Raw genomic sequence first — 27,986 nt, 5'->3', positions numbered from 1 at the left:
TACAGGGGATTGGAATAGCTTAGGACACCCGGTGGAAGGGGATTGCCAGGCTTTGGGGAAGGGAAAGAGAATTCAAAATTATCCCCAGAAATTGCAACCATAACTGGAAGGAAAAAAAAAAAAGATTTTTTTCTACGTCAGTACAGATTTTTGCACATATTCACGTAGGAAACGCGGCTAAACAAGTCTGAATGTGGAGCAGCTGCAAGGAGAGCCCTGTGCAGAGAAGCGCCCGGGGGCCGCTCTGGATCGCAGAACACGAGCGGGCTCGTCGTGCTGCTAAAAAAGGCAAATGCTGCTTTGGGGCCCGAAAACCCTCTGCGTGGGGTGGCCCCCGTGGGCCCCAAAAAGTGGAGAAAGGCCCTGGTGGCCGCGGAACGGCCGGTTGTCCGAGCTCGGATCCGTCGCACAGGCTGGAGGACCGGGGTTGTTTGCGCCAGAGGAGGGCACCCGGCGCGGATTTTAGACCCTTTTCTGTGTGTAAAAGCTAATGGGAAGAGCAGGGCAGCGAGCGCTGCCCGCGTCCACCAGCCTTCCCTTCCTGCCAGTTCGGTTGGACTTCAGGAAACTCTTAATGAAGAGGTTTTTAAGAGCGTGCTGGGTAAACACGTGTCAGGGAGGGATTATGCAGAGCTGGAGCAGCTGCAGCGTCACGGGCTGGATGCGACGGTTCCTTTCAACTATGTTTTTCTAGGATTCAGTTCATTTCGGGCCCAAGTCGGCCTTTGTCAGCGAATAACGCCCTTTCGCAGCACTTCACCTTTTTTAAACGGTGGTTTCCGTGATTCTTCACTACAGAAAAAGCCACTTGGCATTGCAGTAAACCACTTGTTTGCTCAGTGGGGATGGTTGCAACATTTCTCATAGGTTTTCACCGTGGTGGACCTGGACCAGAAGAGAACGTTCGCGGTGGCTTTGTCCCCGCTGCGGGACGTTGCCGTAGGGCAGGAAGCTCCAAAGGGACGTGGGGGATCCCGTGCAAGGACACGCGCGAGGGGCGGCGCTGGAAGAGCAAACCCAACGGGCCGCGTTGGGCTGCAGGGCCTGGGCGTCCTCCTGCTCTTTCCGCAGGTCTCCCAGGAGCTCCTGCTGCTCCATCCGTCATTCCCGGCGGCTGCAGAGATTCCGCGGGGCGGACGTGCCCACCCGCGGCGCCGGCTCACGCCCCCGGGCCTCCCAACCCGCGCGCCAAGCGCTTCCTCGGCCCCGGCTGCGGCTCCCCTTTGCCTGCGGCTGTCGTGTGTCACTAAATCAAGTGCCTTATAAAGGATATTATTTCCCTGTAATTACCCTTGTCAATAAGATTCATAATCTTCTCCAGGAAGGAAATCAAATACTCTTTGGCCGGGCCTGTTTTCAGCAAAACCAGGTTGTCCAACATCTGCTGGCTGGCTGTCCTTTATTCCCTGTAAGTCAGTGACTTATCCCGTGGTTTGGGTGATATTTTAGCAGAGCTCTACCACCCGGTCAACCTGCCGTTCTTACCCTGCATTATTCGGTTTGGTAAAATATTTACACTTTTCAGTGCTCATAAATTTCCCCACTATTACAAGGCTTTCCTAAACAAAATTAACCCCGGCGCAGGGAGCATCTCGGCTAGTTGTTCTCAGCCCCTCCGATGCTATTTATTGACTTGGCTGGGGCCCAGCGCGAGCGGAGGAATGCGCGGGCGCTGCAGCCCTCGGCTTGGCTAGGTTGGATATTTCACACATGTGTGAAATCCTACACGGCGCAGCGGGACCGAGCCCTGCCCGGCCACGGAGAGGCTGCCTTGGCCTCCTGCGTGCCAGCTTGGGCTGCAACGGGGCGGAACGCGAGGCCTCGCGTTGCTTCCTGCTCCTCATGAGGTTGGGTGACCAGGATGGGTGGGACGAGAGGCCGAGCAAGACGGGGATGGCCATGGAGCAAGGTGGCAAGCGTGGGAAGAGCACCTGGAGAAAGGAGAGGGCCTTTTCCTTGAGGAAAGCGGCCCTGGCATCACAACAAGCTCCAGTTACGGAGGGTGGCTCCTCCGGAGCCCCACGGCGCTGACGTGAGCGCGCCGGGCTCCAGAGCCCCCCTGTGATCTTAAATAAGGGCAGAGGAAGCCGGGTGGAGCCGAGCTGGAATCCGAGCACATGTGATATGCAGATGGAAAAAACCCATCCCCGCCGCACTTTCTAATGCAGCTCTGTGCTTTTCCTTGGATGCCATTTGACATAGTCTGACTTGCTTTATTTCCTGCCGAAAAGACGCAGAAATGAAGATGAGAACACATCGCAGACCATGTGTTCATATTCTCACTTTTGCTCTTTTTCTGCCGTATTTTATGGAATACATTTTGGGGGGGCATAATGAGATGTTTACTTGTCTAATTCACTTATCTGAGTAATGCTGGATCTTTGTTTTTATGTGTATGCACCATCACATTTATCTGCAGCTCCCTTCTCCTTCTGACTGAAGAAAAAGTATCAAGTTAAATGTCTATTACTTACAAAACAAAAATTTCTCAGTAAAGCATCAATAGAGCCATAAAGTTGTAAAAATGTTGGGTGTTGGGGCCTTCTGGAGGTCTCTGGTCAACTTTCCCCTTGAACAGGGCTCTTGCAGGACTAGGTCAAGTTGCTTCTGGCTTCCTCTAGGCAAATGGACTGGACCCTCCTTGGGTCCCTTCCCACTTATTTTCAGTGGTTCAGGATCCTGTTCTCCTTTCCAACTCTCCTCTGCTGCGATGATTGTAGGAAATTAGACAACAGGCAAACTGTTGTGATGAGGAAAGTGATGGTGAGAGAGTATTTTGTATATCTATTAAAAGCTATTACGGTCATGTCTTCCTGTAGCTCTGGTCAGCTCTCTTTGATGCAGGGGCCAGAGCTTCTTGGAGATTATTCAGGAAATATTACGGTTTTGTTAAGCTAAACCTCAGAACTATTGTATATAAGACTTGATAAACCTGTGCCAATAAATCTAAGTCAGCTCCCAAACATTTCAGGAGCCGGGTCAGAGGTTTCCTGAGTTGCTTTCCTGAGCTGACATCCATCACCCGGGTCCTCCTTGGTGGGGTTTTCAGGAAGAACATGTCCACTGCCGGGGTTTTTACTAGCCGCACAGTTGGCTCTTCCTTGGCCAATGAATCCAAATGGCTGCTCCCTTTGCTCCGGGCCGTCGCCGGCATTGCACCCTAACCCCTAGGGATCACCGCGTCCTTCTGCTTCCAGGCGTGTCGAGTCCCCAGCCCTGGAGCGTTTTCCTCCCGAATGAGTGTCCCTGCGGCTCGTTGGGCACTCAGCATCCAAGATTGAACCAAAGGGTTGGATCTCTTGTGCTTCTTGGAGCTACAGGTCTCACTGGAGGCTCCCAAGGGCCACGTGCGGCCAAGAGCCCCGGGGCATCGCGCAGGGCCGGTCCCTAATGCTGACGGCGAGGAAGCACCACTCAAAGGCAGCTCGTGCAGCCTTATTTCTTTTCGCTGTATAGATGCTTCGTAATTGTTGTCAAGAGCTCGTGCATCGTTTTTCCACGTATGTCATATTTTCTGCAGGACCTCATATCACTGGAAGCAGAGAGAAAACACTCAGGCCTATTTGAGAGTGTAGGCACTATGGAAGGACAACAATAGAGAAATCAGCATGTAAAATAGATTTATTTGGTGTTGTTTTGGGTTTTTTTTTCTGGAATTAGAGGAAAACAGGAATTACCAGGAACTAGAGACCACGTCAGCTCTGAAAACACCCTTTCCGTGTCCTTCAAGTGCTTGTTTATGCGCAGGCCCTCGCGGGGAGAACATGCAGTCACCGCAGCCAACAGTGTTTTTGATTTTGCGGTGCCTGCAGCGCCCGTTCACGACGTCCTTCTCAGCGTGTGCGGCTACAAACACCCCAGGGTCCCTGGAAATGGTTGCAGAGACTGAATCAACATTTATCGCCCCGTCGTTTTGGTAGTGCGTCAGTGCAAAGCCGCTCGGATTCAGCCGTCCTTCCTTTCCTCCTCAAAGCTCCCGTTGGTCTAATCCAGGCTGTCGGTGCCACTTTGGTGCCTTCAGTTCTGCAGTGATGATTGGCACTGTCCCCCATGCATTTGATGCATGGAGAGATGCACAAGAAGCAGGTCCCTTCCTTCCTGCTGGGGACATGAACTCGGACATGCTGGGAGGCAGGAGCCCCTTTCGGGCTTTGCTACTTGTGATTCCGGATTAACTTCCAGACCCGAAACCGTCTGTCTCGTTTGATGAGGTGCAACCCCTTCTGAGTTGGTTTTTCTCATCCCAATTCTCTCTGTTTTCTGGGTGACCTTTATCTTTTGGGGTTGTGAACACTCCCATGCTTGATGGCTCTGTGTTCTCTATCTTTCAATGAAAACAGGTCTTTTAATACTAAAATTTTTAGGAGTGAAGAGATTTTAGAACACTTCCTATCTTCATCTTTTTTTCTAATGAGGTCACTCTCAGGACTTAATGATTTTCTGATGGAATAGTGAACTTCATTCCACCCTCAGTCAGGAAGGTAGCCCACACGTGACGATGTCTCTACATGTTACTTTATTTTCGTAACTTGGCATTTGAGCAGTGATGTAGGTCAAACCAACCCACCTTCTTTTCCATAATCCACAACCTGCTACCAAATTCCAGCCCATCAGGATGGAAGTTTCCAGGGTTCAAGGTCTCCTTTTGCTCCCAGGATCCCATCTGCGATGGATGCCCCAGGCCCTGTGTGGAGACACCTGTGTGGAAGGGGTTCAGCTTGCCTTGAAGGCTGAAATTTGGCCATCAAGGGTTCAGGCACATCTGCAAGGGGGAGAGGACAGCAACAAAGCCTTATGCTATTAATTAAGCTCTTGCTTTTCCAATCAGAAACCTGCAGAAGGCTTTTTCTAATCCCTCTTGCTCCCACCACTATAGATGGGTGATTAGCAGCAGAGTGTACCGAGGTCCCATAACCGAAAGGTAAAACAAATCCCAAAACATCAAATGCTTCCTACGTCCTTCGCTGGCGCCCTTGCAGGGAAAGGTAACTCCACCTGCTTGGCCCCTACCTTTGATGTGGGCATTTATGGTTGCTTGGTTCTGGTTTTAGTTCTTAATTTGTGCATGGGCTTTTTTCCCTCCTCTGCGTGGCTGCCAAGGCTGCCGCTTCGTTTGGGAGGAAAGGAGGGAACGGGGATTTCCTGCAAAGCAGGACCCGCTCCGGGCGCAGCTGGCGCCTCCGGGTGCCGCACGTGGCAAATCCAGACACTCCTGACGGTTACTGTGCACGTTCAGGTCTTATTTATGGCTTCATTTTACTTCTTGGTGCAGAGAGATGCAGTCGCGGGGGTTGCGCGTGCATTTTCTTTAATTACGACCGATATGAAAGATCTAATTTTCCCTCCTCCCCTGCAGGGACCGGTGTGGCGAGAATCTTTTACTCAGCTCTTTAAAGCCCTGCATTATTGATGGGCTTTCGGAGCGGCAGTTTTCCACGCGAGCAGGTTTGCGTGTTGCATTTAGCACCAGCTTTGGGTCCTCAGTCCCCTGCGGGGAGGCGCTCGGGGGATGGCAGAGGTGGCCGGTCCCCCCTTGGCCCTGAGCAGCACCTTGTTCACGGGGTATCTCCAGAGCAGGTTGGACACTGCCCCGGGGTAGCGTTTGACACGAGCGTGGCTGAAATCCGTGTTTACCCGGGGAGATCAGCCCTAACATGTAATTATTTATGAGCAGCTTTCCTGCAATCAGTGTCAGCACCAGGTATAAATAACGTTGCGGGTCATAAATCAGCGCTCGGGGGCTGGAAGTCCCCGGGACCAACATTTGTGTGTCCCATCCCAGCAGAGGTGGAGGGTTCGGGCAGCGCTGAAGCCTCTGCCGCCCGTGCTGAACAGCTGCTGAGGCCCTCTGAAAGAAAACACGAACGCAAAAAAATCACAATTTTAGTGATATATTTGAAAACTTAGTGCAAAAATGTTCATTAACCACTTGCATGGCCTGTGTGTGTCTGGTCGAGCTTTGGCCATCGGTTTGCTGCTTGCGCTCCGAGCATGCTACCATACCTTGCAAAACGGTGCTCCTTCCGTAGGTACCCAACTCTAATTCCTTTGTTTCATCCAATAACAGACAATTGTGTATTTTTTTCCAAAGTGTTGGTTCCTGAATTAATCCAAATGGAGTCCCTCAGATCCTAGTGCAGGTGTCCCTAAACCGGGCACTTGGAGGAGGCTCCTTCACCATCTCCATCCACCTTGTAGCTCCGGGGTTTTTTTCCCCATGCAGAGCAGTTGGTGGCATCTTCTTGGAGTGCATCTATACATATATTATTGTATTATTGCATTATTGTATTACTGTATTATTGCATTATTGCATTATTGTATTATTATAACGTGGTGTTTGAGCAGTGGCACGGGAACTGCGCGGCGCAGAGCTCGGTGGTCCCTGGCGATGCCTTGGCGCTGCCCGGATGATGAACACGTTGGAGCAGCCTCTTTCCTTGCGTGCCCGTTGCCAGAAGCATCGCTCAGCCCCGGCACGCAGGGCTGCAGATCCCTCACGCTGTCTCCTTGCTGTCCCCGCAGGCGCAGGCGTCGGGCTCCGCGCACTCGTCGCCCACGCGCGGCGCGGGCCGCCCCGTGCCCGTGCGCTCCACGTCGGCCGGCTCCACGCCGACGCACGGCCCGCCGGACGAGCAGGAGGCCTTCGCCCTCGGTGAGCACCGCGGGGCCCGAGCGCGCCCGCGCGGCCAGCGAAACGCGGTCCGCGGGCCCTGGGGGCGCGCTGCTGGTCCCTGCCGCTTCCCGGAATTATCCCCGCGATCGCGGTCGTCCCTCCAAGGAGGGGATCTTCCCACTTCACCAAGTTATCATAGGATCATAGAATTGTTAAGGATGGAAGGGACCTCTCGAGGTCATCTAGTCCAACCCCTGCACACGCAGGGTCACCTAGAGCACGTGGCACAGGACTGCGTCCAAGCGGGTTTGAAGATCTCCAGAGAAGGAGACTCCACAACCTCTCTGGGCAGCCTGTTCCAGGGCTCTGGCACCCTCACTGGGAAGAAATTTTTCCTTAATTCCTGTGGAACTTTTGGTGCTTCAGTTTGTGGCCATTTCCTCTAGTCCTATCAGTGGCCACCACTGAAAAGAGACCATCACTGTCCTCTGCACTCCCTCCCTTGAGGTACTTCTAGACACTGCTCAGGTCCCTCTCAGCCTTCTCTTCTCCAGCTGAACAGGCCCAGCTCCCTCAGCCTCTCCTCGTAGGGCAGATGTTCCAGGCCCCTGATCATCCTTGTGGCCCTGCGCTGGACTCTCTCCAGCAGCTCCACATCCCTCTTGTCCTGTGGAGCCCAGAACTGGACACAATACTCCAGATGTGGCCTCACCAGGGCTGAGCAGAGGGGCAGGATCCCCTCCCTCAACCTGCTGGAGACGCTCTTTTTAATGCCTGCAAGTAAAGTGATTGCATTTATTAACCATGCAGCTGAAGCCTCCATCACTGTGCAGTGAGCTGCAAGAGAATTAGAGGCCTCATCGCTTTTTTTTAATGTTACTCCCCTTTGCAATTGAGAAAAGAACCAAAAAAACCCCCCTTTTTGCCTAGTCTGACTGTGGGCAGCTGCTCTGCAAACAGGCATTATCAGTGCTGGCTAATCGGGGGTTTAGTGCCCCTCTCTGTGCACTTTGTCCTGCGTTTCTTGGGCACAATCCCTGCGCGGGGCTCCCGGAGCGCGGGCCGCAGGATCTGCCTTGTCGCGCTGCCGAGGAAAGCAGGGCAGCCGGTGACACCCGCAGTTCTAGCCCCCAAATCCTGTAGGCAGTGTGAGGTTATACTTAGCTGCTGCTGCTTGTCTTTAAATATATATAAAAAAAGCTTTTCAGGCACCTATTTTTTTTCAAAAAAAAAAAGCTAACTTGTACGTGTCACAGTCATTTTGGGCTCAAAAAGTGCTCCAAAATTCGAAGACGAGCCGGGGAAATGGAAACTTGCTCAAGCCAACGCAGAGCACGAGCTGGTGCGCAGATCCCGAAGAGGCCGAGCGGAGCCTTGGATCCAGGAATGGCAAGAGGAGGCAGGCGAAGGCCGGGCTCTCGGGCAGACGTCGGGAGACTTGGCCATAAACCAAGCGCTTTTTACCTTCCGGGAGCCTTTTCACTGCGGAGGGAGGTGGAAATTCATTATTCTCGTGCCCGTTTTGGGGCAGAACTCCCAGCCTTTGGGACCCGGCAGCAGCCTGGGGTGGAAGCAGCTCCCGGCATTGGCCTCATTGTCACCACGGGGGTTATTCCTGGGCTACGAGATGCTCCGGGGCATTCCCAGCCTGGGCACGAGCACCCGCCGGGGGGACATGGAGCAAATCCGCTTCATTTCACCCTTCCAGGCAGCAAGGGGCTGTTTGAAGTTGTCCTCGGTCCCGTTGTTTCCATGTAGACCTTCCCTGGCCACGTTCCTTGAGGAGGACGGGCAGCCGCTCGTCAGCTGCACCAGGAAGGAAAGGCAGGAGATCCGTCGTTCCCCTCGTGTCCTGCTATCACAAACTGCAGGTCTGTCCCGCCAGGCTCACGGTTCCTGGGATCATCCCTCTTTCCAGGAAGATCGTTTCGGGTGGACGGTCTTCTCAAAAGAGACACCCCGAAGATGGACTTCCCGGAGCTGACGCTGCATTTGGAAACAAACACCCTTCCGACAGGAATTTGCCTATAGCAGCCGTGCCTGGGAAGCCAGGGGCTGTTGGGAGAAGGTGAGGGAAGAGATCCCGGAGCGGTGCCGGAGGATCCGACCTTTCCAGGGGACACGTTTAGCACCTGAGCCAAGGGGCAGGGGAGCTGAAACCCCCGGAGCCGGCACCCCTGCGAGGGGCCGCGTCCCCTCGGGCGCAGGGAGCTCCACGTCCCCCTAAGCGCTTCCAGAGCCGGCGGCAGGAGGAGGCATTTCCAGGGAGGCAGGACGCCAAATTCCAGAGGCCCGGCGCTCCATCTGGTGCGGTGGGTGGTCCAGCGCCTCCTCTTCATCTCCGCAGCGAGCGCCGTGGCACAGCCGAGCGCTCGCGACTGATTTCTTTGGCAGCTGCCTCTCCTTCCCCCTCTGCGGATCCGCTTTCTTCTTCCCAGGCCGCGTGGAGCGGAACAGCAGCGCGAGGAGGCCTGCAAGATGCTGAGAAAAATCTGCTCTATCCGCCTCAGCCTTTTCCCCTTCCCCCCTTTTTTTTTTTTCCTTTTTAATGAGGAACGTGTAGAGAGATGAAAAGATGCCCTTCCTGCAGCCAGCGCACGAGGGGAGCGGGACGCTCGCCGGCGCGCTGTGTTTTCCACCTCTTAGTGTTCCTGGGGCAGTACATTTGCTCTCTGTAATCCGCTTTTCCCTCCGGAGCCATGGGCTGGGATGGAGCAGCCCGTTTGCTGCAGTTTGCAGCCGGAATTGCCGTCCCCAGCCCCTGGCTCCGGTAGGAACCTTGCAGGAATCGGGGCGTCCTTGCGGGCTCCGTTGCTGCGGGCCCGGCTCTCCTGCGTCCCGTGGGAAGCTGCTTTCCTGCATTCTGGAACACGTGTCCTGCGTGCCAGGGGTCCCGTCGGGCTCCCCAGGGTGGACTGTGCTGCCCACCGTGCTGCTGCGGGCAGGCCAGGCAGGACGATGCCTGCAGCACAAGGTTCTTGCCAAAAAGTGCTGTTTATTGTATGCATTTTAAAGCTACTTCACTTATGTTTGCTGACCTGCCCATATCTACTAGATTCGTTTAAAATGCCACGTTGGGAGGGAAGAGGAAACACAAGATCTATCCCTGTTCCCCTTGTCCTCGCGGAGGTGACCCAGTGGTGGGGACCAGCAGGAGCTGCCACTTGTCCTCCCGCCAGCCCCAAGGAGCTTTGCAGGGATCCCGACAGCGCGGCTGTAGATCCCTGCGCAGGTGATGTCCATATCCCACGGGGAGAACAGGCTAATGCAGCGCTGGAAGCTTCTCCCGTGGTTTTCCTGGTGAAATACCCCAATGCGGAGCTCACCCCCTAACGAGAAGGCGGATGCTGTTTTGCTAGAGAAGAAATCGGGGCTGCAGGGGTGCAAATGCAGCCCGCCCTGCGGACAGACCCTGCACCAGGTTATTCCTGTCAGCGACGAGAGAAGTCTCGCAAGGAAAAGAAAATGGCCTGCAGACTTTATAATAAGTTTCCTGGAATGATCCTTCCGGAAAGGCAGTCTGCACAATTACTGCGATTTCACATTAATCATGCAAAAATCAGGCAAATTCAAGGCCAGCAGAGGACACAGGAAACCGGATAAGAATCTCTTATGTTTTCCCCTAATAAAATAATTGGATGCCAGCGGCCAGGACGGCTCCCAGAGGCTGCAGCGCCGGGATGCGCCTCGGTCTCGTGCCGCAGCCCTTCGCCCTCCCGATGGCACCGGGTCCTCCCGCCCTGTCCCGCGTGCAGGTCGGACACCTCCCCGTGCGTCCATGGATGTTCCCGGGATGCGGGAGCGCAGGGCCCGAGGCTGTGGGGCCTCATCCTGCGTTTTAATCCCATAGACAACACCAGGGTGGCGCAGGGTTCGGAGATTGGTGGCACGAGGGTGCGGGAAGGGGCTCGCGGGGGATCCCGGCAGCGCCAAATCCCTGCGGGAAGGCAGCAGCTCCGGCCGGGATGTCCCGTGGCCGGGGGGACGCGGGGCGAGTGGCGCTTCCCGGCTCATCCCGGCCTCCCCGTGTGCTCCGCAGGCGCCAGGAGGAACCTCCGCAACGACCTGCTGGTGGCCGCCGATTCCATCACCGACACCGTGTCGTCCCTGGTGAAGGAGCTGCACTCAGGTGAGCGCAGCGGCGCGCTCAGCCGCCTCCACCTCCACGTTTATTTTTGATAAAAACTGCTTTTCCAACATGTCGTGCGAGATTATGCACCACATATTTCCTATTTCAATTTATTCAGAGATGAAAAGTCATTTTTACAGCTAACATTCCTGAGGATGCCAGACTCTAAAACGAATCCCTGTTAGGTGCTGCACTCTCAAATACATAGCACGAGGCACACGAGCCCGGCTTCCCCTGGGGTTAAATATTAAATAATGCTGTGGAAAAGCAAGGGGAGCGATGGCCGCGTGCGCAGGGAAGGGCCCGCGCGGGCTGCGGGAGCGGACGCCGTCGCGCAGGGCCGCGGCGCAGGTTGTCCCCGCGCAGTGTGTGAATATTCAGCGCTGCAGCAGCTGCTCCCGGGCCGCCTCCTTTAAGGAATTCCGCATCCAGCCCCAAACGCGGCGCCTCCCCCGGCCCCTCGCCGCATCCGGGACCTGCGTCGCATCATCCCCTCCAGAACCTTATCCAGCTCCATCTTACAAGCGGGGCGCGTTTTGTTCCCACCACGCTTCGCGGAGCGTGCGTGGCTGTAAAGCAGCAGCCCTCGCTATAAACCAGGTTGATATTTTACTGCCGGGCAGTAAATCCGCCTCGTCGCGGTGCTGCGCCTTGGCTGCGCCGGCAGCTGCGGGTTCGTAAAGCCTTTCATGTGCTGCAGCCGGGCTCACAGGGCCCCGCAGCTCACGGGCCTCGTGTTTCTCCATAAATCGCCGTGTCCCCAGACCCGCAGCTCTGTCCCCTCGGGCTCGAGCAAACCCTCGGCCTCAAACAGATGTCTGCGGTTATTTATTTGCTGCTTTCATTTATTTGCTGGGCTGAGCCCCCGCTCCGGTGTGGAGCCGTGCACCGTTTTTACCCCGGCGGAGCCCACGGGGATGCAGCAGGCTCCGGGGTTCTGCTCGTGGCACCGGTACCTGTTTGCAGGGCTGAAACGTCACCCGGGGATGGGACCCGCCACCCGCGCAGGAATGTGACCTTCTGCTCCCGCTCCCGCTCCATAAATACGAGCCCGGCCATAAACCCTCTTAATCTTAACTGCAGTTAGATATAATGATCCACCAGCTCTCGGACGAGGGTCCGTGCCCCCGGCTTCGTCCCCGGCGTCCCCATGAGCTTGGGTGTCACCGAACACCCTGCACCGGGGGAGCTCTGCGGCTAAGGGACAATCTCCAGGCTCTTCGCTTTGCGTCTCCATAAACACCTTCCTTTTCCTCTCCTGGACCTGGCCTTGGCTCTGAAGCCCCGGCTTCCTTTCCACTGCGCGCGGCGTCGTTCCTGTCGCTGCAATGGGATGCGCAGGGGACACGGGGACATTTCCCGGGCCGGGCACAGCTGCAGCGAGCGCTCTGCTCACCCAGTGGGGCCTTCCCTCCAAAAGGGAGCTGTGCCCATGGGAAGGATGGTGGCACCTCCACCCGAGCTGCGCTTGGGACCTGCTCTCCATCCCAGCCACGCCGGGAAAGCCATTTCTCCCTTCTGTAGGAAATTCCTGCTCTCTCACGTCCTCGTCTCACTTGTCTCATGTTTTTTCTTCTTTTTCTTTTTCTTTTTTTTTTTGAAGCAGAGGAAGAAGATGAAGAGGAAACAGAAAAAATGCAGAATGGGAAGGACCAAGGTAAAATAGTGGTGTGGGTTGCTGCTCTGCAAGAGCCCGTTGGCGCTGCCGGGCTCCCTGCTCCGGGTGCCGGAGCGCTGTCGGTGCAGGGGACCGGGGTCACGGCAGCGCCGTCATTGTGACAGTGATGACGTCATTGCAACAGCGATGAGGTCATTGCGACGGCGGTGAGGTCATTGCAATGGTGATGACGTCATTGTGACGGTGATGGCGTCGTTGCAACGGTGATGACGTTGCAACAGCGATGAGGTCATTGCAACGGCGATGAGGTCATTGTGACGGCGATGAGGTCATTGCAATGGCAGTGAGGTCACCACAAAGGTGATGAGGTCACTGCAATGGCGATGATGTCATTGCAGCAGCAATGAGGTCATTGCAATGGTGCTGACATCACTGCAGTGGTGATGACATCACTGCGGTGGTGATGACATCATCACATCGCGATGATGTCATTGCAAAGGCCAAGGTCCCGGATCCCTCTGTGTGACCCCAGGCCGTGGGGTGGCCTGTGAGCACCCCCGAGCGGGTGTGCGTGCTCCGATGGTCACCGACGGTCACTCCGGATGGTCGCTCCGGGAGCCCAGGGACCCCCATCCGCCTCGGGAAAGGGAGAGCCTGCCCGGACCGGGAGACCTGGACGGGGACGGATCAGCCCGAGCGCTCGTCTTGCTTGAGCCGGGTCTAATTCCAGCAAACGGGAACGTTTTCTGCCTTTTGTTGTTGATGTTCTGTGCACGTTTTCCTTCTGGCTGTGAGGACGGAAAGCAGCTGACACTTCTTACCAAAAAGCTTGTTTTCCGGCATTTCCCTGTCCAGCAAGTTCTCGGGTGCTCAGGACTGCTCTCATTCCCAGTGTTTTTTCCATCAGTGTTGGAAATGATAAGTTTATATGGAGAAGTGCCGTAAGTTTGACCTCGGCTAGAAGAACACTTTTCAAAGCGGTATCACATTAGCTTTAAATCACAGGATTCTCTTTGTCCTGGAACAGCCTCTTATGTTAAATATTTCAGATTCTTGGGAGATGACGCTCTGGCTTTTTCCAAATGTATCCAGCATGGGAAATAGGGGAAGGGGGAGCGTGAGGAGCTGAACAGGGATGGATGCTGGAAGGCACCCAGGAAGACGAGTGCTGCTCATTGGCTTCCATGCAGGTTTTCCCCGCGTCCATTCCTGACATTCCGCTGCTTCAATAGGATGGAATCATTCCGGAAGGCTCCAAATGGGCTCTGCCTTCTGCAGCCCCCGTCCCAAATCAGGCAGCAGCCTGGAGGCCGTCGTGGGTGCGGGTTTGGGGATCAGGAGAGCACGGAGCACATCCAGACACTGCGTTTGGGTGGAAATCTGGAAATGTGGAAAGGGAGCGCAGGGATCCTTGCTCACGAGATGAGGTCCCTCCCCACCGCAGCCCTTCCCTGGCCTGGGATCGTGGATGGTGCAAGGAACAGTTTCCCAAGGATCCATAGGCCTTGAGGTTGATCCACGCGCCTGCACCGCCGCGTGCAGCCCTGCAAGGGGGGCAGCTGGATGGTTCATCTCACAAAAAGTAGAATTTCCCACTTGACACTTGTTTCTTTTCCCCTGTGTTACAGGTTAGAGAGAACGACCACAGGCTGCACAGCAATTCGGGTAAGTGTGGGTGCCCTTTCCCGTCTCATTTACAGCAACCTCTGTGCAAATCGCATCCCTCCGAGCCCCTGGGTCCCTTCTGTTGTGAGGGACCTTCCCTGCCATGGCGAGAACCGTCCAAAATCGGGTGTTCTCCTACCAAGATCCAAGTCTGCAGCAAGCAGGGCCCCATCGCCCGCTGCAGCGGGAGCCGCTCCGGGATACGACACGGAACGCATGGGGAAACGGGATCCTATTGTGGCCACCCTCTCCAGAGGGGCTAAAAACACCGTGTCCGCCCCGGGAGGGCGGCGATGCGGCCCCGAGCCGGCGCGGCGAGCAGGTGGCAGGAGAGGTGGCCTTGGGGACAATGCGGCCGGCGCGCCGGCGCGATGCCTATCGAGCCCTGCCGCGGGCTCGGGTTTCCGGCACCGATCGCGGCGGCTCCGCGCGCAGCCGCGTCGCTCCAGGGCCGGCGTGCGGAGCGGCAGGCGCCGGGTTTGCCCAGATGCCGCTTTGCTGATGGGCAGAGATGGCCCCAGCGCGGGGGGAGCTTCTGCATTGGGAATTCAAGTCTTGCCCGGGCTGGGAAACGATCCGGTAACTCAAGAAGGGGAAGGAACAGCCCGGGCCGCCGAGGAGGCCGGGATGGAGGGGGGTGGCCGGCATCCCCCCACGCGCTGCTTCCAAGGGGAGAAGCTCCTGTCCCGGCAGAGCCGGCACGGCCAAGGCGGAGAAAAGGGGACAGGGGTGTTTGCCCCCTGCCAAAAGAGCCCAAAAAAGGTGTTTCCATGAAGGAGAGGCCTTCCTGGTCTCCTCGGAAGGGCAGTGCTGCTCCTGGCCTGGAGGACTTTCCCACCCGTGTGCCACGATGCCAACCCTGGTCCCCTCCTTGGCAAAAGTTACCCCCGGGGATGCAGAAATTCCCTTTGGCGGTTGTGGAAGTTACCTGTGGGGGATGCTGATGTTACCCTTGGGGGTGCAAAAGTTCCCCGTGGGGACGCGGGGACGCAGCGGTTCCCTGTGGGGATGCAGCGGTTCCCCGTGGGGACACAGCGGTTCCCCGCGGGGCTGGCCGCGACGGTCACCGCGTGCCCTGTCCTTGCAGCGGCGCCGGCGCGGACGGACCCCGGCCGAGCGAGCGAGGAGCGTCGCGCCCGGACGCTGCGCAAGAGGCTCGTCCCGTCCCCGCCACCGCGGCCACCGCCGGCTCCTGCATGCTCTGCTCTCCGCGACGCTCCGGCGGCACCGGGCCGCGCGCCGGCCCACCCTGCGGCTTACGGGAGCTTCCAGGAAAACAAAAAAATGGGGAAGCCAGCGCTCCCACGGGTGCGTGTGCAGAGCCTTTCTTTGGCGTCCCCAACGCGGGTGCTGCTCCAGCTCCCACAGGGACACGTCCCAAGGGGGACACCAAGGGCCCTGGAAAAGAGCCGAGCTCCCAACGCGCCCGCGGCCACCGCCGTGTGACCGCAGCCACCAGGTGCCCTGTGCGTCACCGGGAAGGAAGCGGAGTCCCTGCGCTCCTGCTTCCCATCCGTGTTCACTGGAAATGGGTCGTTCCTGCCAGGGTGCGGGTGCAGAGCGGGGCATGGGGCTGTGCAGAGCTCGGCCCGCTCGTCACAGCAGTGTGCGGAGGGGCAGGCTGGACCCTGCGGAGGCTCCGGGAAAGCGGGAATGCTGGGGCTCACCATTGGGAAAATGCCTTTGGGATGGCTTGGGATTCCCCTGCGGTGGCTTTGCCCCTCTCCATGCGTTAATTTTGGTGCAAATGTCGGTGCATTTGCAAATGTCAGTGCACGTGTGTACGTGCACATGCATGCACGTTTGCGCCAGTGCACATGCACGTGTGTGTGCAATTGCACACACGTGCACACACGTGCACACGCGTGCGTGCCTGTGCCCCGGCGCAACCCCGCGTGCACGGCCGCCCTTGGGAGCGGAGCACACGGAGCCGCGTTCTGACATCTGCAAACGCGGAATAAATCGGCCTCTCCCCACCGGCGCCGGGGCTGCCGCTCACGTGGAAGAGCAAAGCAGCGGGGACGGGGCCTGGGGGCAGCGGGCTGCAAATGCACGGATAGGCAGGCAAAAAGACACGTAAAATACGTGCAGAAAGTGCCGCGCGCTCGGGCAGGCCCAGCAGCCCGGCCGTGCACACATGCTGGCCTTGCACGTGAGCCCCGTCACCGCTGCAGAGACCTGGCGCAGAGCCGGCGCTCGGTGCATGCACCGAGGGGGACACCGGGGCACTGGGGAGGGTGCGAGGGGCTGCGGGAGGGCTGAGCGCCCCGGAGCGCGCGCAGGGATGCAGGGATGTGCAGGGATGCGGGTGCTCCGCAGCGGGGGACGCAGCGGCCATGGGGGCTGCAGGAAGCGGCTGCCCTGCATGCACAGGGCCCCCGGCTGCAGCCGGGGCTGCTGCTGCTGCCGCAGGGCTCGGAGACGTCCTGGAAGCAGCGGAGCGAGGGAGGGAAGGGGACAGCGTGTGCCCTGCGGCTGCGTTTGGGGCCGGCCCCACAGCCGCGGCCACGCACACATGTTACATGTGTAACCCAGGTGCCACTGCTGCATGGATGCATGCACACAGATGCAGGGCTATGCTGCATTGCCCAGTGTCACACGCAGCTGCTGCACCCATGCTTACACATGCACATGCACACTGGGATGCAGGGGCCACACGCTGCAGCCTGCAGCTCTGGGATACAGGGGGGTTTCGGCACAGCGAGGACAGAACCATGCAGGGCCCAGTGCAACCGTGCAGCCCCTGCAGTGCAACATGCAAATCCTGGTGCAGCTGTGCACCCTCCCCAGTGCAGCCCCATGTGCCACGGTGCACCCTGCTCCAGTGCAACCATGCTACGAGCCAGTGCAACCATGCAGCCCTCCCGGTGCAACTCTACTTGCAAATGTGTGACATCCCCCCAGTGCAACCCCCAGCACAACTGTGCAGCACCCAGTGCAGTGATGCAACCCCCCCGCATTGGCGCATGCACTCACCATGCAGTGGTGCAGCCCCAGCACAGCCGTGCAGGTGCGTCCCACCTGGACCAGAACCGGGCTGCAGGCGCCGGCACCGCAGAACCAGCCTGCCCGTTTCCTGTCCCCCCGGGCACCCTGTGCCAGGAATATCGACCGCGACGCTCCGGGACAAGGAACCCCCCGGCCCTGCAGCGCCCGCCCCAAGCACCAGAGCAGCAACAGGGGGCACGGGGAGGGAGTTGGGATCCCTCCGCATCCCGACTGCAGCCCCTGCACAGGGAAACCCGGAGGCGCTGGGAAGCGGCGGAGGCCGGTGCCAGGGAGGCCGCACAGCACAAACCTGGATTTGGCAGCACGAGGAGGAGGCGGCGGCTCCGTAGGGCACCGAGTGCAGCAGGGGGCACATGGGGGACACGGAGGGACATTCGGGTCCTGCCCCTCGGCCGCGGCGCGTGGGGCCAGGGATGCTCCCTGCGGCGGGAGCGCGGCCTCCTGTGCCGCCGGGGAACGCGGCACTAATTATCAGCATTATTAATTAATGCCTTATTTCACAGTGCCCCCATGTGCGCTCGGAGCCTTCCAGCACCGAGCACGAGCCGGGATCCCTGCACCAAGAGCTTCCGGGCTCCGCCGGGCTCCGGGCGCAGCGGGACCCACCTGGAGGCTCAGCCAGGGATGCACCGGGATGCTGGGCTCCCTTCCCACCTGGGATGCACCAGGATGCTGCAATCCCTTCCCACCTGGGATGCACCAGGATGCTGCAATCCCTTCCCTCCTGGGATGCACCAGGATGCTGCGCTCCCTTCCCAATCAGGATGCACCAGGATGCTGCAATCCCTTCCCACCCGGGATGCACCAGGATGCTGGGCTCCCTTCCCTCCTGGGATGCACCAGGATACTGCAATCCCTTCCCAATCAAGATGCACCAGGATGCTGGGCTCCCTTCCCTCCTGGGATGCACCAGGATACTGCAATCCCTTCCCACCCGGGATGCACCGGGATGCTGTGCTCCCTTCTCAGGATGCACCAGGATGCTGCTATCCCTTCCCACCCGGGATGCACCGGGATGCTGTGCTCCCTTCTCAGGATGCACCAGGATACTGCAATCCCTCCCCACCCGGGATGCACCAGGATGCTGCGCTCTCTTGCCGCCCGTGGAAGTGCCACTATGCTGCAGCCAGGGATGTCCCTGTCACCCAGGGTGCTCGGCAATCTCTGTGCTGCCCGAGGGTCTCCGGGGCCGGGATGCGCTGCCTGTTCCAAGGGCAGCTCCTCTGCACGCAGGAGCAGCCTCTGCTGCTGCTTTTCCCATTGCAGGATTCCCCGAGTCCCTCCCCTGCCACCTCCGGCCCACAGGGCCAGCGGGTTGACCTGTCCCCTCGAATATCCCCCTCTGGCTATCGGAGCTGCTGGATTCCTGGCAGGATCGGGAGGCGCCGGGAGCTGCTGCGGGTTAGGCTGGAGCTGCTGCCTATTTGCACCTACATGCAGAGCGTGGTGGCTGCTTCGGGCGCTCCCAGCACGTCCGCATGGTCCAGCCCTCGTCACGACACTTAGCGACATCCAAACTGATGAGACCTTTCACTGGGCTCCGAGCCTTCATGGTGCCGTCATGCCCATTATCCGGCTTTGATCCTGCCAAGGGATTTCCATGCAAAGCCCCTCTTAGGAAACGCGTGCCTGGAGGATGCTCAGGCCTCGCGCGTCCCTGGAGACTCGGCGGTCTCCGGGGATCAGGGATGAGAGACCCTGAAATAGCTGCATTTTATCAGCGCTTCGGCAGGGCACGGCTTGGTGCACCATAGCACAGCCTAGCACTGCATGGAGCACACAATCCCAAAATCCCAGAACGGTTGAGGTTGGAAGGGACCTCTAGGGATCACCCAGCGCAACCCCTGCTCCAGCAGGGACACCCAGAGCACGGGGCACAGGGGGCATCCAGGCGGGTTGGACATCTCCAGAGAAGGAGCCTCCACAGCCTCTCTGGGCAGCCTGTGCCAGGGCTCGGGCACCCTCACACCAAGGAAGTTCTTCCTCACATGGACATGGAGCTGCCTGGGGTTCAGCTTGTCCCCATTACCCCTTGTCCTGTCACTGGCCACCACCGAGCAGAGCCTGGCCCCATCCTCCCTACACTCTCCCCTCAGCTACTTGTCCATGTTGCTCACATCCCTCTCAGCCTTCTCTTCTCCAGGCTCAACAGGCCCCGCTCGCTCACTCTTTCCTCACACGACGGCTGCTCCAGTCCCTCCATCACCTTCGTGGCCCTGCGCTGGCCCCTCTCTAGCAGCTCCAGGTCCCTCTTGTCCTGGGGAGCCCAGAGCTGCCCCCAGGGCTCCAGGTGCCTCCCCAGGGCTGAGCAGAGGGGCAGGATCCCCTCCCTGGCCCTGCTGCCAACGCTCCTCCTGCTGCAGCCAGGAGCCCATTGGCCTTCTTGGCCACCAGGGCACGTTGCTGCCTCATGGGGAACTTGGTGACACCCAGGACTCCCAAATCCCTCTCATGGAGCCGCTTTCCAGCAGGTCAACCCCTAATCTGTGCTGGGCCTGGGGCTATTCCTGCCCAGGGGCAGGACCCTGCACTTGTCCTTGTTGAACCCCACAAGGTTCCTCTGTGCCCAGGTCTCCATCCTATCCAGGTCTCCCTGAACAGCAGCGCAGCCCTCGGCAGTGTCGGCCACTCATCCCAGGTTGGCATCGTCGTCAAGCAGATGATTTTGGAGGAGCAGCCTGGTGCTGCACGGCACGGATTGGCGCTGCACAGCACAGGTGGGCATGGCACGGGTTGGCTTTGCACAGCTCTGCTCAGCGCTGCACCACAAGGCTTGGCTGGGCCCAGGTCTGCGTAGCTGGCATGGGTCAGAAGAGCAGGTCCCAGCAGAGCACTGCACAGCGTGACACTGCACAGGGTGACAGTACATGGTGTGACACTGCACAGGGTGACAGTGCACGGTTTGACACTGCACGGTGTGACGCTGCACGGTGTGACACTGCACGGCGCAGCTGCACACTGTCCCTCTCAGCACCGCTCGGCGCTGCCCTGCGCGACGCTGCAGTTTGGCCCTGCACAGCCAGGGCTCAGCCCTGCCGTGCCCGGCTCGGCCCCACGCCGCACGGTTTGGCCCTGCTCGCAGCCCGGCTGCACTGTGTGTACTGCTGTACTGTGTGCCCAGCTGCATTGTGCAGCACCAGTGCAGCGGCACGGCCCAAGCCTGCACTGCAGCCCTGCGCTCCATGCAGCTGCCCAGTGCTGTAGGCCAGCAGCATGCCCTGAGCCTGCACTGCAGGCCTGCAGCTGCCCAGCAGTGTTGGAGCCAGCACTACACAGCACCAGTGCAGCTGCATAACTCAACCCTGTCCTGCAGCGCTGCGCCCCATGCAGATGCACTGTGAGCCTGGTGCACATCACCAATGCAGCAGCACAGCCCAACCCCACAGGGCCTGCTCACCATGCACGGTGGGTCCAGGCTGCACAGCACCAATGCAGCACAGCCCCACAGGGCCCCGTGCTGCATTGGTGCTGTGGTCTGGGCTGCACCGGTGCAGCACGGCCCTGCGCTGCAGCCCTGCGTGGCGCTGTGGGTCTGGGCTGCACTGGTGCAATACAACCCGCAGGGCCCCGCGCTGCAGCCCTGCTTGACACTGTGGGTCTGTGCTGCACTGATGCAGCACAGCCCGCAGGGCCCTGCGCTACAGCCCTGCTTGGTGCTGTGGGTCTGGGCTGCACCGTTGCAACACGGCTCCATGCTGCAGCCCTGCTTGGCCTTGTGGGTCTGGGCTGCACCGGTGCAGCACAACCCGCAGGGCCCCACGCTGCAGCCCTGCTTGGTGCTGTGGGTCTGGGCTGCACTGGTGCAATGCAACCCGCAGGGCCCCGCGCTGCAGCCCTGCTTGGCACTGAGGGTCTGGGCTGCACCGGTGCAGCACAACCCGCAGGGCCCCGCGCTGCAGCGCGGGGGGCCGGAGCTCGCCCCAGCCGGCGCTGCCCGGCCCCGGGGGCCGCCTTTCCCGGCCCGGCCCGGCTCGGCCCGCTCCGCTCCGCTCCGCTCCGCTCCGGGCGGTGCTGCAGTGGCGGCGGGCGGGCGCTAGGAGCCGGCGGCGCGGGCGGCCCGTGCTGCAGTGGCGGCGGGGCGGGCGGCGGGGCGGGCGCTCGGAGCCGTCGGGGCGGGCGCGCGGGCGCGGGCCGGGCGGGCGCTGCTGCAGTGGAGGCGGCGGCGCTGCGGGAGGAGGCCTCGCCGGGCGGCGCAGCGGCGGTCGGCTCGGCTCGCGCGCCGGGCCCGCACCGGCCCAGGTAACGGACCCCCCCGCCCCGGTTCCCCCCCCCCCGCCGGGACACCGGGGCTGCCCCGCGCCGCCCCCGCGCTGCGGGGACCGGAGCAACGGCCCCCCCCCCCCCCGCCACCCCGCGGTGTCGCCGCGATCTCCCCCCCCCCATCCCGGAGCGGGCCGGGCCGCTCGGCGGGGCGGCCGCCCCCTCGGCGCCTGGCAGGGAGGGCACGGCGGCGGAGCAGGAAAACATGGCAGCCTGGCATGACCCTCCTCCTCCTCCTCCTCCTCCTCCTCCCGCTGCCGCCGCCTCCCGCCGGGGCCTCCCCCCCCGCGCGCCGCGTCCCCCCGATGGCGGCCCCGGGCGCGGCGCGGGCCGGGGCGGGGGGGGCGGCCCGGGCGGGGGTCCCCGCGCTGCCCCCGCGCCGCGGCGGCCGCCGACGTGTCCTTGAGGGCGCCGCATCCGCGCCGTGAAGGGCACGGCCGCCCGCCGCGCTGCCCGCGCCGGTACCGGCCCCAAGAGCCCCCGCCGCGCTGGTACCGGCCCCGCGAGCCCCCGCCGCGCTGCTTGTCCCGGTACCGGCCCCGCGAGCCCCCGCCGCGCTGCTTGTCCCGGTACCGGCCCCACGAGCCCCTGCGGCGCCGGTACCGGCCCCGCGAGTCCCCGCCGCGCAGCATCGGGCCCAGCCGGGCACGGGGGCAGCGCCGCAGCCTTTCCCCAGGACACGGCGCTTCGGGCCCCTTCCCCCGGGCACCACTGCGGGTGTTCGCGTGGGGCTCAGGCCCCTTCCCGGGACACGGGGTGTCTCCGCGGCCCCTTCCCGGGACATGGGGCATCTTTGTGACCCCTTCCCAGGACATGGGGCGTCTTCATGACCCCTTCCCAGGACACCGGGTGTCTCCGTGACCTCCTTCCCAGGACATGGGGCTTCTCCATGGCCCCTTCCTGGGACACGGGATGTCACCACGGGACATGGAGCATCACCGTTGCCCTTTCCCGGGATGCAGGGCCACCCGCAGGGACCCCTGCCAGCTCATCCCCTCGCATATCTCTCCCCTCTCATCCCATCGGGATTGTCGCCGTGTCCTGGGGAACGGAGCCGAGCTCGGGGCCTCTGTGCCCCTTCCCTCTGCCCCACGCCGGAGTTCATTCCCACCGCTCCGGCAGGAGGCTCGGGGCCATGGGAGCCGCTGGGGCTTCTGGCTATTTCCTTTTTCCCCCCTTTTTTTCCCTATTCTTCCTCTCCCCCCTTGATTTTTGAAGCGCTGCCTTGAAGCACTTGCAGTGCCGGGGGGAGCGCGGCGGCACCCGGGAGGCAGCTCCGGAGCCTGTTCGTGGTGGCACAGAGGGGCAGCCGCCCCATCCCAGGAAATTTGGGGATATTCCCGTGTGGAAGCGCCGGGAAGCGGAGCAAAATTCGCGCGCCAACTGCTCCGAGCACATCCCATCCGGGCCTGTCCGGGGGGCCGGAGCAGGGAGGCTGCCTCCCTTCCTGCCTCCTTCCCATGGGAGCAGCTGGGGTCTGGAGCAAGGCGCAGCCAGGCGCAGGAGCTGCTGCTTTAAACGTCCCCAAAACTGCAATTCGGGTGCCAAAATCCCCCCCAAGGGCAGCAAAGTTGCACCCCTAACTGCACTCCTATCTGTGCCGATGGGAAGTGGGAATTTTTCCCCCAAACCGCCCAGATTGGTGGTGCAAGCCGGGCCGTGGTGCGGGGCAGCGGCAGCTCCCGCGGTGCCGTCCCCGCGGCCGGGGTGGCCGCTTCCCTTCCCGTTTCCTTGCCGCCCTCCGTGTGTTTCCGAGCGTTCCTGGGTGCCGGGCTGCGTGCGCGGCCCCGGGAGCGAATGACATTTTTCCTCTGAGCTCAGTTCCTCTCGGCCTGCTGCTTCCCTCGCGTGACGTAGCTGCTGTCACCACTGGATTGGCCCCCGCGCTTCGCATCGCCGCGCTGCGCCGCGCCGTGCTGCGCCGTGCCGTGCCGTGCCGTGCCGCGCGCGCCGCCGGGACGGGGCCGCGCTCCGCTCCAGCACCAAATCCCTGCGGGAAAGGGAAGCGGGCGCTGCTGGCCGGAGCGGAGCAGAGCAGAGCGGGGCACAGCAGGGACCGGCCAGCTGCGTTCGGCCGCGGCGGCGCCGCACGTGACAGAGCCCTGGGGCCCAGTCACCTCGAAACTTCCTGGCTTGAAACGAAAATGTCCCCGAATAGTTCTAGGAAATCCCGGCCCTGAGTGCGGTGCAGCCCTGGTGCTGCCGCCCCGTGCGTGGTGCTGCGCTGGTGCCATGGTCCCTGTGCATGGTGCAGCCCCGGTGCTGCCGTCCCCACGTGCAGGGCAGCCCTGTGGCCATCGTCCCTGTGCACAGTGCAGAGCCAATGCTGCCATCCTCGTGTGCGGTGCTGCCCTGGTGCTCCTGTCCCCATGCAGCCCCATTGCTGCCATCCTTGTGTGCGGTGCTGCCCTGGTGCTCCTGTCCCTGTGCACGGTGCAGCCCCATTGCTGCCATGCCTGTACACGGTGGTGCCCTGGTGCTCCTGTCCCCGTGCACGGTGCAGCCCTGGTGCTCCTGTCCCTGTGTGCAGTGCAGCCCCAATGCTGCCATCCCCATGCACGGTGCAGCCCCAATGCTGCCATCCCCATGCACGGTGCAGCCCCAATGCTGCCATGCCCGTGCACGGTGCAGCCCTGGTGCTCCTGTCCCTGTGTGCAGTGCAGCCCCAATGCTGCCATCCCCATGCGTGGTGCAGCCCCATTGCTGCCATGCCCAGGCACAGTGCAATCCCCATGCTGCCATCCCCATGCACGGTGCAGTCCCAATGCTGCCATCCCCATGCGTGGTGCAACCCCAATGCTGCCGTCCCCATGCACAGTGCAGTTCCAATGCTGCCATCCCCATGCACAGTGCAGTCCCAATGCTGCCGTCCCCATGCACAGTGCAGTCCCCATGCTGCCATCCCCATGCGTGGTGCAGCCCCATTGCTGCCATCCCCATGCACAGTGCAGTTCCAATGCTGCCATCCCCATGCACGGTGCAGCCCCATTGCTGCCATTCCCATGCACAGTGCAGTTCCAATGCTGCCATCCCCATGCACGGTGCAGCCCCATTGCTGCCGTCCCCATGCGCGGTGCTGTGCCAGGTGCCGGATCGCGCCGCCGTTGCAGCCGCTGGAAAGGGCGCCCGGGGCTGCGGCGCGGTTAACCGCTGCTGCAATTACACCCTCGCACCTAATTTCTGGTGGGAAGGGCCTCGCCCGCGCCGCCGCTCCGGGCCCGGCTTTTCCAGCCTCGGCTCCCGCATCCCGGCGCCCGCGGCACGTGCGGCTGGCGCGGGGCCAGGGCGCGCGCGCCCGTGGGGGCCGCGGCCGCGCGTGGGTCCCGCGCGCCCCGCGCTGAGTCAGGGCCGGGGGCGCGCGGTGACGCGCGGTGACGCCGGGTCCCCCGCTCGCCCCCGGGCCGGCGCGGGGGCGGCGCTGACTCAGCGCGGCGCTGCCGGGGGAGCCGCGGGGTCCCTGGCGCTCCCGGCGCTCCCTTAAATCGGCCGCGGGCGCCGGCGCTTGGGGCCCGGCACCCGGTAAGCGCCACCCCCCCCCATGCGTGGCTGCTCGATCCGGCTTCGCTGGGAGCAAATCCTGCGGGAACGGGGCTCGGAGCAGCGCGGGAAGGGGGCTGCGCCGGGAGCCCCCCGGGCGGCCGCGCTGGAAAGCTCTGGAAGCGGCCGGCGCTGCCAGCGGCATCCTCGGCCGCGGCCGGCGTTTGCCATGGCAACAGGTGCCGGCGGCCGCTTCCCGCGCGCGGGGCCGGGCTCGGCAGCGGCAACGGGAATGGGAGCGGGAACGGGAATGGGAGCGGGAACGGGAGCAGGGCCGCGGCGTCCGGCGGCGCTCACCCTCTGCGCTTCCCTCGCAGGTGACACAAGGCGGCAGGCGGCACGGACACGCGCACGGACCCACGGACGCGCCGGGCGACGCTGCGGGCTGCCCCCTGTGCCGCGCGGGAAGCCGCGACGCCTCCGCTCGGCCGCCCGCCCCGCGGCCTCTTTTTTATCCCAGCTCCCACTATTATTATTATTATTATTATTATTATTCCCGCTTTTTAACTGAGCCCCGGCCCCGCTGCCCCCGCCATGCCCTCCAGCGGCAGCGTCGACACCAGCAGCCCCGCGCCCGACCGCGAGGCGCCCGACACGCACAAGGTAAGGGCGGTGCGTGCGGCGAGCGCGCCAGGGCTCAGCGCGGCCGGGGCTGCCGGGAGAGCCCTGAGCCGCCGCGCGGGATTAGCGCGGATTGAGCTATTCCTGGCGCGGGGCGGCGGGGGGACGCGGCGGCAGGGACCTGCTGTCACCTCCGTGGTGGCCAGGGGGACCAGGGGGCTCCTGGGCCCGTCCCCGTGTGCCGGGTGCTCTCGCGGTGTTGCCAGGATGGTGCACGGAGCGTGCGCGTGTGCAGGGCTGCGTGTGCAGGGCTGCGCGTGCAAGGGCGCAGGTGCAAGGGTGCAGGTGCAAGGGTGCTCGTGCATGAGGTCATTTCCACGTGCGTGGGGCCGTGTCCGTGTGTCCCTTTCCAGAGGGACCCACGTTGGGGTCACCTGTGCGGAGTCATGTCCGTGCGCACGGGGCGGACACGTGTCCATGTGTGTGTCCGTGTGCGGCGCCGTGTCCGTGGGGCCGAGGTCGCCACAGAGCAGGGCCGCGTTTGCCGGGGCCGCTCCGTGGGGCTGGCTCAGCCGGGCTTGACCCGGGCCCTCGGGATCCCGCCGGATTCCGCCTGTGCGGGGGCGGCTGCTCCCGTTCCGAGTGCCGGCAAAGGCACCGATGCTGCTCCGGAAGCGGGAGCCAGGCCGAGCGGGAGCCGCCAGCTGGACCGGGCGCCGTGGGCAGCCCGCGCTGCCATCCGCGGAGTCGCTCCGGGCTCCTCGGCCACGGAGCCTCTCCTCGCTGGCGGGAAGGGGCTGCTCAGCTTCCCGGGGCCGGGGCTCTTCCCAGCTCCCTGGCCCTGGGCTCTGGGATGATTCCCAGGGCCGTGCTGCTTCCTGGAGCCGTGCCGCTTCCCGGGGCCGTGCCGCTTCCCGGAGCCGTGCTGCATCCCAGGGCAGTGCCGCATCCCAGGGCAGTGCCGCATCCCAGGGCCGTGCTGCATCCCAGGGCAGTGCCGCTTCCCGGAGCCGTGCTGCTCCCCGGGTTGGCGCAGGGGAGCGTTTCCTCTGCTCCAGCCGCCGCTCCCAGCCTCAGAGCGGGAGCTCCGTGCGTCGGCTTGGAAGGCGTCCAGCACCTTATTGGCACAGCTGGGAGCAAGGAATAAATAGGAGTATCGATAAAAGCCGCTGCCGCAGCCGCCGGCGGGCGGGCGTTGCGCCGGGGCGGCTGCGCGCGCTGTGGCTGCCGGTGGCCTTGGCCGGGTGACCGCGGCGCGGGGGCAGCGCCGGCGCAGGGACGTGGCTGGCGGCAGCGCGGAGCCGGAGCGGGAGCTGTCCTGGCGTGACCCCGGCGGAGCGCGGCTGGCGCAGGAGCGAGAGCGCAGGGATGCACGCGGGGGCTGCAAGGGATGCGCATGCATCCGGATGCACGTGGGGGGGTGCATTTGGATACACACAAGGGATTGCATCCAGATGCATGTAGGTGATTGCACCCAGATGCACGCAGGGGATGCATCTGGATGCAGGCGGGGGATGCACGTGGGAGATGCATCCGGATGCACACAGGGGATTGCATCCAGATGCACATGCGGGATGCATCTGGATGCAGGCGGGGGCTAAGTGTGGGAGATGCATCCAGTTGCACATGGGGGATGCATTCGGATGCACGTGAGGGATTCCCTGCAGGAGATACAGCAGGATGCCTGCAGTTGGGTGCACATGAGGTGACGGAGCGGGATGCACGTGGGGTGATGGAGCAGGATGCCCACAGTGACTGCAATGGGAAGCACATCGGGGATTCCAGCAGGATGCGCATGGGGCGATGGGATGGGATGAACGCAGGGTGCTGCCTGCAGGGCGATGGACTGGGATGGCTGTGGGGGGTTGCAGCAGGACGCGCATGGGACGCTGCGGTGAGGTGCGTGCTGGGCAGAGCAGGATGCAAGGTGGATGCAGCAGTGGGCTGCACGTGGAGCAGGATGCCCTTAGGGGCTGCCAAGGACTGCACATGAGGAGGTTGCAGTGTGATGCACGTGGCGCAATAGAGCGGGATGCGCACAGGCGCTGCAGCGGGGTGCGTATGGGGTGCTACAATGGGATGCCCATGGGAGCTGGGGCGAAGGAGCAGGATTCCTGCAGGGACTGCAGCAGGTGCCCACGGAGTGAGCAGGATGCCCACGGGCGCAGCAGCGGGTGCCCATGGGGTGAGCAGGATGCCCACAGATGCCCGTGGCACTGAGCAGGATGCCCACAGATGTCCATGGAGTGAGCAGGATGCCCACGGGTGCCCTTGGGGCTGAGCAGGATGCCCATGGGCGCAGTAGCAGGTCCCCATGGCACTGAGCAAGATGCCCACGGATGCCCATAGGGCTGAACAGGATGCCCATGGGCACAGCTGCGGGTGCCCACGGGGTGAGCAGGATGCCCACGGATGCCCACGGCACTGAGCAGGATGCCCACAGGCATAGCAGCGGGTGCCCACAGGGTGAGCAGGATGCCCACGAGTGCAGCTACAGGTGCCCATGGGATGAGCAGGATGCCCACAGGCGCAGCAGCGGGTGAGCAGGATGCCCACGGGGTGAGCAGGATGCCCACGGATGCCCACGGGGTGAG

General features: G+C 62.0%; 3 protein-coding genes across 4 annotated transcripts in view; all 3 read left to right on the top strand.

Moving 5' to 3' along the window:
• Positions 1 to 18,540, top strand: part of DTNB (dystrobrevin beta) — a 117,051-nt gene extending 98,511 nt beyond the window's left edge. The window contains exons 14-19 of the mRNA XM_088530763.1: positions 6,523 to 6,652; positions 10,653 to 10,742; positions 12,346 to 12,410; positions 13,989 to 14,025; positions 15,113 to 15,179; positions 18,408 to 18,540. Coding sequence (XP_088386889.1) covers positions 6,523 to 6,652; positions 10,653 to 10,742; positions 12,346 to 12,410; positions 13,989 to 14,025; positions 15,113 to 15,179; positions 18,408 to 18,540 — 522 coding nt within the window. The remainder of the gene's footprint in view (positions 1 to 6,522; positions 6,653 to 10,652; positions 10,743 to 12,345; positions 12,411 to 13,988; positions 14,026 to 15,112; positions 15,180 to 18,407) is intronic.
• Positions 18,541 to 25,301: 6,761 nt separating this feature from the next.
• The window catches only part of DNMT3A (DNA methyltransferase 3 alpha), a 34,323-nt gene continuing 31,638 nt past the window's right edge, over positions 25,302 to 27,986 (top strand). Inside the window, exon 1 of the mRNA XM_088530725.1 lies at positions 25,302 to 25,434. Coding sequence (XP_088386851.1) covers positions 25,366 to 25,434 — 69 coding nt within the window. The 5' untranslated portion in view covers positions 25,302 to 25,365. The remainder of the gene's footprint in view (positions 25,435 to 27,986) is intronic.
• The window catches only part of DPYSL5 (dihydropyrimidinase like 5), a 51,689-nt gene continuing 50,387 nt past the window's right edge, over positions 26,685 to 27,986 (top strand). For both annotated transcript variants that reach the window (XM_088530733.1, XM_088530732.1), the window contains exon 1: positions 26,685 to 26,707. The gene's annotated coding sequence lies outside the window, so the exon portion shown is untranslated. The remainder of the gene's footprint in view (positions 26,708 to 27,986) is intronic.

The sequence above is a fragment of the Tinamus guttatus genome, unplaced genomic scaffold (assembly GCF_059628265.1).
Source record: "Tinamus guttatus ecotype Peru unplaced genomic scaffold, ASM5962826v1 Tinamus_guttatus_pri_ptg000386l, whole genome shotgun sequence".
NCBI lineage: Eukaryota > Metazoa > Chordata > Aves > Tinamiformes > Tinamidae > Tinamus > Tinamus guttatus.
Note: the sequence above shows the minus strand (reverse complement) of the source record. Positions and strands in the feature narration are given on the sequence as shown.